At 43.2% G+C, this 10,000-nt stretch overlaps 1 protein-coding gene across 2 annotated transcripts in view; it reads left to right on the top strand.

Annotated features, from left to right (window-relative positions):
- Positions 1–10,000, top strand: part of lamc3 (laminin, gamma 3) — a 140,995-nt gene that overhangs the window by 20,133 nt on the left and 110,862 nt on the right. For both annotated transcript variants that reach the window (XM_076283982.1, XM_076283983.1), the window contains exon 2: positions 8,983–9,287. In XM_076283982.1, the coding sequence (XP_076140097.1) occupies positions 8,983–9,287 (305 nt within the window). The remainder of the gene's footprint in view (positions 1–8,982; positions 9,288–10,000) is intronic.

Consider the following 10,000-nt stretch of genomic DNA (forward strand, 5'->3'; position numbering starts at 1 on the left):
GACATCTACTTGCCTGGCATATGCACTACAGCATTTCCGCGCTTTTTCACCTCTTCGTGAGGACGCAAGATTTTTTTCACCGGTGTCATTAAAGTTGTGAAAACAGTAAGAAAAAATATGCCTGTCGTTTTTGTGTAAACGTGGCCTCAGTCTTTCACCTACTGAATAAGGATAGGTAGAATCTAGGGACGTCTTAGAAAGAGGGGTGGTGCGCACATCCAAAAACGTAATCCACAGGTGCTAGACAAGGTATAAGAGGAAGGTAGGTCTGCACACTATTTATTTCTCCAGAAGTACATTTATTTACTTAAAAAGGCCACGTTTCGAGCGCTTTGGATCTTCATCAGGCATTGAGAACAATGGGTAAATAACTTTACCTCTGGAGCAAACAGCAGTGTGCAGACCTACCTTGCTCTTAGAATCTAGGGACAAACAGAGTATTTGCAGAAGACCTGAAACACATAATGTTTTTACAACAGACTAGACAGTTAGATTAAATAATTAGCAGGAGGGTCAAATGTTTTACCTGATGAGGCAGTACATTTGTGTGAGAGTGTGTGTGTGTGTGTGTTTGTGTGTGTGTGTGTGTGTGTGTGTGTGTGTGTGTGTGTGTTTGTGTGTGTGTGTGTGTGTGTGTGTGTGTGTCCATCTTTGTTTATACACCCTGAACTGCACCAATGAGATTCACATACACAATCACAAATAACAAGAAATAATGAAACCATAATATAAACATCCGTCTGCTGCGCTTTCTTTGGGACCAGTAGCCACAAGCAATTAAGCATCAAAGACATTAAAAACAGAGAGAGAGAGAGAGAGAGAGAGAGAGAGAGAGAGAGAGAGAGAGAGAGGGAGGCAGTATGTCTGTCCACGTTTAATTGACTGTTCCCGGTCAGACTAAGGTTTTAGTATTCAGCTGAGAAGGCTATGTATATATATTTATATATTTATACAATTATATATTTATATAGAAATTGCATCTCCACCTCCGAGCCTCAATTAAACTCAAACAGCAATTAATGAGAATCTTCCCTTGCCTGCAAAATCCCTCTCTGCTGGTCTTGCTTCTCCTTTACAGTAGTGTGTGTGTGTGTGTGTGTGTGTGTGTGTGTGTGTGTGTGTGTGTGTGGGTGCGCGCGCTTGTGTATGTGTGTGTGTGTGCATGTGGGCTACGTGTGCATGGTGTGTCTGTGTCTGTGTGTGTGTGTGTGTGTGTGTGTGTGTGTGTGTGTGTGTGTGTAGAAAATGACTCCCCTCCCTGCAGCTACACCAGAGTCTGGAGACTAGAAATGCAAAGTCTCTTTTCAATCTCCTTTGGATCCTTCATTTCTTGCATAACTCTGCAGATAAGAGGAAAAGGGACATCAATTAAAGGAAAAGCCTGTGTGCCATTGTGAACAGAAGGTTTCTTTTTTCTAACATTCTAACATACAAGGTTCATAGCAACAATCTAGCTTTTTTCAGATATCAACCCTCCTCATTTACACGTGTTTATTGTACATTTACATTATTCAAGTAAAGTCAAGTTTATTTATATAGCGCATTTCATAGACAGAGGTCATTCAATGTGCTTTACATAAACAAAACCAAATAATTAATAACAAATAAAAGCATAGAAGGGCAATATAGTCAAAGAATAGTTCAAAAGGCAAAGATCATAATAAAAAGAAAACATAAAACACACAAGGTAAAATCATTTAAAAATAGAGAATGATTAAAAAGACAAAATAAAAGACACAGGTAGACTAATTTTCAAGCAGATTCAGAAATTATAACTCAGTTATAAGTTAGCAGAAAGCATAAAAACAGTTTAGTCTTAAGTCTAGATTTAAAACTGGCTACAGTTGCGGCCTTTTTAATGTCATCCGAAAGTTGGTTCCAGAGCTGAGCCGCATAGCAGCTAAAAGCTGCTTCACCATGTTTAGTTTAACAGCAGGTTTTACTAACAGGTTTTTCTCCTGAGACCTGAGAGGTCTGGAGGGTGTGTACTGCTGAAGCATGTCTGAGAGGTATTTAGGTCCTGCTCCATTAAGTGATTTATAAACAAGCAGTAGTGCTTTAAAGTCAATTATGTGACTTACTGGAAGCCAGTGCAGGGACTTAAGAATTGGAGTAATGTGGTCAGTTCTGTATCACCTGAAGCTGTTTGATAGTCTTTTTAAGAAGGCCTGTGAAAAGTCCATTGCAGTAATCAACTGTGCTGGAGATAAATGCATGAATGAGTTTTTCTAAATCATCTTTTGACAACAGCCCTCTAAGTTTGGCAATATTTTTGAGGTGGTAAAAAGCTGATTTAGTTATCGCTTTCATGTGGCTGTTGAAATTTAGATCACTGTCAATTAACCCTCATAGGGTGTTCGTTTTTTTGTTACACAGGAGGTGCTGCTGGGTCTGGTGGACCCATTGCATTTTAGGCCTTTTAATTCAACATAATCAAAACAATTTTTTTTAATACTCACTAGATGGTTACTTCATCCCAATTGCAAGTAATATAAACAACACAAATGTTAAATGTGTTGCCTTTACCTTTGTTAAATCACAATTATGAATAGAAGTGCCACTCGTTTTTGTTTATTTTTGTATTAAAATATAACAAAATAAGGAAATGCATCATAAAACAGGCATTATTGGAAAATAATCAACAATTGTACAAATGAAGCAAGTTTTATTTCTAATTGCATTAGATATTGAACATACTCAATAACATCTGTCTAAACAACACATTGAAGCCATTGATCATGGCAATTTTATACCAGACTATAACACACATGAGGGGCAGAGTCTCACTGTGTGTGTATTGCATATGTATTTTTTGATAGGGGATGGCATGAAAAGGTAAAAAGAAGAATTGATGTCTTGTGCATGAGTGACTGCCAAGCATGTAGGTCCTGGTAGCATCCAGATAGCAGTCGAGTCCAATGTCTGGCTGTTCAATGGCTGGTTCTATGGCTGGCTGCTCAACGGCTGGTCCTGTGGCTTGCTGCTCATCGGCTGGTCCTGGGGCTGGCTGCTGGCGGGCTGGTCCTGAGGTTCGCTTGCGTTTCAGAGCTGGCTGACAGGCTGGTCCTATGGCTGGCTGCTCACAGTCTGGTCCTGAGGCCTGTTTGCGTTTTGAAGCTGACTGACGAGCTGGTCCTGTGGCTTGCTGCTTATTGGCCGGTCCTGGGGCTGGCTGCTGGTGGGCTGGTCCTGAGGTTCGCTTGCGTTTCGATGTAGCCTGAAGGGCTAGTCCTAAGGCTAGCTGCTCACGGGATGGTCCTGGGGCTGGCTGCTTGCGGGCTCCGTCCTGGTCCTGGTTGCTTGCGGGCTGGTCCTGGCTGCTTGTGGGCTGGTCCTGGCTGCTTGCGGGCTGGTCCTGGTTCTGGCTGCTTGCAGGTTAGTCCTGGCTGCTTGCAGGCTGGGGCTGGCTGCTTCATGGCTGGTGCTGGCTGATGCTTATCCTCCTCTTCAAACTCAGTGTCTGACTCTAATTTTTCAGAAATGTTAATCTCACTTTCTGAAACTATTTGCTCTGCATCACCATCAAAACCCTCTGACACACACACACACACACACAGGACCTATGATTTCCACACTTTAACTAGTTCCGGGTCCAGTGGACCCGAACATCCTGTGTGTAATATAAATGTGAAGGGGGGGTATGCAGGGGGGTTCATTGAAAATGTTTTCTGATTTATCTTCCTCACAGAAAATTAGCCAAGGCCAATGAATCTTAGTTTTAAAAAATAATTATTTGTATCATTTTTATTAAGCTAAAAACTGAAAACGGGTCCCACAGACCAGAACACCTTATAAGGGTTAATACACCAAGGTTTTTAACAGTATCCTTTGCTTTCAACCCTTTTGTGTCAACCCTAAGTCTTTCCTCCTTTTTACCAAATATAATTACTTCAGTTTTTTCTTTGTTCAGCTGAAGAAAATTTTGAGACATCCAGGTGTTGATTTGTTCTATACACTGACACAGAGATTCAAGGGGACAGAGCTAAGTAAATTTGTGTGTCATCTGCATAGCTATGATATGAAATCAAATTATTTTGGATGATTTTTCCAAGTGGGAGCATATAGAGGTTGAATAATAGTGGCCCCAAGATCAACCCATGGGGAACACCACAGGTCAAGGACATTGGTGTTGAGGTACAGTTTCCAATGGCAACAAAGAAACTCCTTTCTTGTAGATATGATTTCAGCCAGTTGATAACTATGCCTGTAAATCCAACCCAGTGTTCTAGTCTGTGTAATAAAATATTGTGATCAACAGTGTCAAATGCTGCACTAAGGTCCAATAGCACTAGGACTGATGTTTTACCTGAATCTGTATTGAGGCGTATGTCATTGAAAACCTTGATGAGAGCTGTCTCAGTGCTGTGATTTGCCCGAAAACCTGACTGAAAGTAATCAAAATACCCATTTGATGAAGTGGTTAGTTGATTAAAGACTTTTTCAATAATTTTGCCAATAAAAGGTAGTTTGGATATGGGCCTGTAATTGTTTAGCATGGAGGTGTCCAGGTTATTCTTCTTGAGAAGTGGCTTTACAACAGCTGTTTTCAGTGACTTAGGAAAAATGCCAGACAGCAGTGATGAATTTACCATGCAAAGGACATCTGCTGCTATAAGGGGAAAAACAGTTTTAAAGAAATTGGTTGGCAAAATGTCTAAGCCACATGTGGAAGAGCTGAGCTTCTGTACCATTTTTTCAAGTGTGTTGTCAAGTTAAGTTTCCCTCTATTTGTAGCTGGAAGTTCCGGATGTTGAATTAGTAATTGAGTAGATATGTTGAATCTGATTTTGTCAATTTTACCTTTGAAAAAAGATGAGAATTCATTGCATTTATTTTTTAGTTGAGAGAAGTTCTGGCGCTAATTGTGAGGGGGGATGGTCAAATTCACATTCACATTCACATTGTCAAAAGCCTCCTCTAAATGCCTGAACTATATATGTATTCAGTATATACAGTATATAACACCTTCATCACCATTATATATTTCAACTCCATCAGCATTTTGGCTGTATTGATTTGGAGAGGGTGAGTTATCTAAGAAGTGATATAATAAGGCGCCTTGTCTCCCATCCTTTAACAAACGGGGCCAACAAACGGATCCATTATTAAGCACGCAGGCATGAGACTACAGCGGCACCATGGTGTGAGGAGGCGGCAACTAAGTGTCCCACCATCAGAAAACATCATGAAATATGGAGAAAACGCAGGTTTCCACAGCGCGCTGCTGAATCTTAGATGAGCCCCGTTAACTTCCGGCGTTCGCTGCCACTCACTCCGCACGCTCGCTGGATTATGAGGACGCATCAATAATGTAGCCACTTCGCCGCTTCGTTCCCTCTGATGTGTGTTTCTCGTGTTTGAGACGCGCGCTGATTTCTACTGATGCGTTGTGTGTGTGTGTGTGTGTGTGTGTGTGTGTGTACATGTATATGTTGTGACAGCAACGGCACAAATAATTACACCCACAGCCACTCAACTTCTCTTGACACATTGCTGTGTGTGTTTTTGTATAAAGTAATCATCTTTAGTTTATCTTTCATCCATCTTTCTTTGCTCTCTCCTCCGTTTTAGATTTCTCTCTGTTAGCCATTGTCATGCTAGTCCATTTTTCTTTTTTGTTTAATTGTTTCCTTTCTTTACTTTCACCTTTTTTTTCTGCCTTTCTTTCCTTTCTTCCTTCTTTGTCCATCCTCCCATCTTTTCCCTGTGGGCGTCTCTAGAGAAGAGGCTGGTCTCTGTGATTCTGATGGGGACTCGGCTCTCGTTCCTCAGAATATTTTTTTCCCCTCCTGTGCACCCGGGGGGCACATTTTTATCTCCTTTGTCTGTTCATTTCAGTCCTCGTTCCACTTGTTTGTCAGTCTGTCTGTGTGATTGTTTCTTTGTTTGTTTGTTTGTTTGTTTGTCTGTGTGTTTACTTGCCTATACGCTTTGGTGCTCACAGTAAACAGTGTGAGCAGTTTCACTCAGAGACCAAGTCTAAAATATATATATTTTTTTTTTCCAGAAGCTGGAAGTGGGTCTCTAACAACTGCTTCAGTTGTAAGATAATCAGTTTTAAAAGGAGCCTTTTACATTGAGCGATTTCCTCATTTTTAAAGAATCGCTGAATTAATTTTGTAAGGCACATTGAACTATGTGGTGCCTTAAACGCAATAAACCCCCATTTCAATTACTGCATCTGTTTCCTCTGCCTGCTCCACTAATTGATTTAGTGTCCCCATTATGCCCCCTCCACCACCCTACCCCCAAACACACACACACACACACACACACACACACACACACACACACACACACACACACACACACACACACACAGACACATACCCAAACACACACACACACACACACACATACCCAAGCACACAGACACACACACACACACACACACACACACACACACACACACACACACACACACATACCCAAACACACTCACAAACACACACCCGGCTGGTTTTCTGTTCCTCCAGTTGGAGACGCAGACGGCCTGAGGCACTCTCTCTCTGTGAGAGATCGCAGGGAAAGGAAATGAACTTCGTCTGAGGATTGTCATTCTTAGATTGATTAGATTGCACTCTGCCCATTACTCTGTCCAGTTTTTTTTGTTTGTTTGTTTTTTGCTGTTGCTGTTTTTCCTCCATGTAGGAAACAGACTTTGCTCTTCACAGCCATTTGTAGAAGGATATAAATAATAATTGAACATGTTTGATTTTCTGCTTTGCTCAAGTGGCTGTTTCTTGGCCTCATAAGCAGCAGGAAGGTTTGGGGTATATGTTAAACTTTTAAAAGAAGAAAAGTCTAGAAGAAATCATATAGAAGAAAAAGGTTTTTGATCAGAAAGTGACAGCACCAGGTTTGGGATTAGAACTCTCACCCACTGGACCCATTGAGATTAGAACCCTCATTCACTAGGCCCATTGGGACTAGAACCCTCATCCACTGGGCCTGTCGGGATTAGAACCATTATTCACTGGGCCTGTTGATGGGCCTCCTCCTCCCATTTACCTGCTAATTCTAGTCCAGGTCCACCACTGTCCTGATCCAGTCCATAATCTAGTTCAGACTTGTCTGCTCATTTAGTAGGTTAATTCTGTTCTTTCTTACGATGACATTCTTGTATCCAAAACGGTCCCATCCTGAAGTGATTCCATCTTGTAGTGACGTTCTATTTGGTGTATCCAGAGCCTCTGAGTGTATCCATTCCACACAGTGATTCCATCTTGTGGTGATGTTCCATAGGATGTATCCAATTATAAGTTATAGTAAAGGTATGAGAATGAATAACGGTCCTCTACAAGGAGCAGTAAATCTATGCAGTTAAAATGGAAATACATTCTGTATGCTATAGCTAGCATATAGACTCCTTACTGCCACAGAACTCCAGTGCAGAATGCCAGCTCAAGGTCACAATTGTTTTTGCCGGGCGGTGAAGATTCCAGACGTCTGTTCCGCTGGCTGTATTCTTTTAGAATCTTTGTTCCCCTCTGTGCCACTGGTGTGGCGTAATATCCTGGATTACAGCAACATTACTCGCTGTCCTGGAGATTTAAATGCATTTCCGGAGTCTCCTCACTAACCTGAGGGTATTAGCAACTTACTTTTCAATGCACTGTTCCACCCTTTGTGTGTGAGTGTGTGTGTACATCATTGTGTGCATGCAAGTGAGTGTGTGTGTGTGTGTGTGTATGTGTGTGTGTGTGTGTGTGTGTGTGTGTGTGTGTGTGTGTGTGTGTGTGTGCGCATCTTTGTATACATGCAAGTGTGTGTGTGTGTGTGTGGGGTGTGTGTGTGTGTGTTTGTGTGTGTGTGTGTGTGTGTGTGTGTTAGCCTCTGTGGACTCTGTAGCACAAACAAAACTGTAATCATCACTTTTTTTTAAATTTGTCTTTTTGCTACATGTTGTTAAAATTGAGCTCCTGACAGGCCGTTCCGCTGAGCTTCACAATCTGAGGACAACCCCACTTTTGGGGGAGCAATTTTCCATTTCGGCTCTATTGAGAATCATAAATCTTTTTGTTTTACCATTTGCCATCATACGGTACAGGCAGCATATGCCTGTGTGTGTGTGTGTGTGTGTGTGTGTGTGTGTGTGTGTGTGTGTGTGTGTGAGAGAGAGAGTCTTTTTGCAATCTGTTGCATGTCACTGGTTCCATTGATGGGGGCAGGCAGGTCAGAGAACTGGACCCGAGTGTGTGTCTTTTTCTCGGTTCCGCGTCTCGGTCCTGTAGTTCATCTGGTAGAAATGCAGTATAACAGACTCTCACTTTCGTGCACTCTGGGACAGATGCAGTCACACCTGCTCCTGTCTACATTGGCCTCCAGAACCTAGGCATTTGGCTTTCTCTGGTCTGGCCCTGATGGTCTTGATCTGACTCTGATATAGCACAGATCTAGTCCTAAGTCTTGATCTGACTCTGATATAGCACAGATCTAGTCCTAATATGGTCCTGATATGGTCTTGGTCTGACTGATATAGCACAGATCTAGTCCTAATATGGTCCTGATATAGCACAGATCTAGTCCTAATATGGTCCTGATATAGCACAGATCTAGTTCTAATATGACCCTGATATGGTCCTTGTATGGAGCAGTTACATTGTACACTGGGGAAGTGTTTCCAGCATTCAGGATGGTAGCAGCTCTAATCTCTACGCTGGGTCCAGTGCTGAAGGAAAAAGTGCCTAAATGGGTTTTGCCTTTGAACTGTGTTTGTCTACATATACAATATGTACATTAAGCACACCCCTACATAGGCACCGACATTCAATCAACAGTAGATTTTAAATTGCGGTGCTGACACAAATAGAACTGAGTCATAGTCTATACTATGTATATGTATATACTATATATGTATATATGTATATACTAAAGAGTTCCATGTTGGTGTGCAAGCCTGTGAGGTATTGAAAACGATGGATGTGCGGCAGGCCACCTGTGACCCAGCATTTGTGTGTGTGTGTGTTTCGTCTCTCCCAGGCAAGGCGTTTGAGATCACGTACGTGCGTCTGAAGTTCTACACCAGCCGGCCGGAGAGCTTCGCCATCTACAAGCGCTCGGAGGAAGACGGGCCCTGGCAGCCGTACCAGTTCTATAGCGGCTCGTGCCGCAAGACGTACGGCCGTGACGCCCGCGGCTTCCTGCGGCCCGGCGGCGACGAGCACTCGGCCCTCTGCACCGACGAGTTCAGCGACATCTCGCCGCTCACCGGGGGCAACGTGGCCTTCTCCACACTCGAGGGACGCCCTAGCGCTTACAACTTCGACCAGAGCCCAGTGCTGCAGGTGAGATGGATGGAAAGTGTGTGTGTGTGTGTGTGTATGAGCGTGTGTGTGTGTGTGTGTGTATGAGTGTGTGTGTGTGCTGCTAGTTTGTGAGCACAGAGTCCCTGATATCCCTGTCTATGTACTGTGTGTGTCTACACTGTACGTGGGTTTACGTAGCAGTGTGTGTGTGTGTGTGTGTGTGTGTGTGTGTGTGTGTGTGTGTTGTTGTTGTTGCTGTATAAGCAATGTATTCCTCTCTCTTTCTCTCTGTGTGCATGAGGCTATGTAAGCCACTGCCCTCTCATGTGAATGTCTCCCCTCTGCCCGCTGTGGTAAGTGCAGGGCCTTTTACTGCATCTTTTTAAGGCAGGATCAGTAGAAAATGCTTTTGTGCCCGACCAATGCACAGACAGACACACACACACACACACACACACACACACACACACACACACACACACACGCACACACACACACACACGCACGTACATGCACACACACACACACACACACACACACACACACACACGTACTTTGTACCCGACCGCCACCTCTGCCACCCCTAGCTGTTTCACTGAGAGGCCTGACAGGGATCTCATGTGGCCCCTCAGGCATTTAGAGCTCACCGACACACACACACACACACACACACACACACACACACACACACACACACAGACACACACAGACCTAGAGGCTCTGAGCGCTCTCTGCTCACTCAGAGTGTGTGT

The sequence above is a fragment of the Alosa pseudoharengus genome, unplaced genomic scaffold (genome assembly GCF_046254945.1).
Source record: "Alosa pseudoharengus isolate Yale_2024_CS ecotype anadromous, Long Island Sound unplaced genomic scaffold, YU_APseudo_1.1 YU_APseudo_1.1_scf_14, whole genome shotgun sequence".
NCBI classification, from domain to species: domain Eukaryota; kingdom Metazoa; phylum Chordata; class Actinopteri; order Clupeiformes; family Clupeidae; genus Alosa; species Alosa pseudoharengus.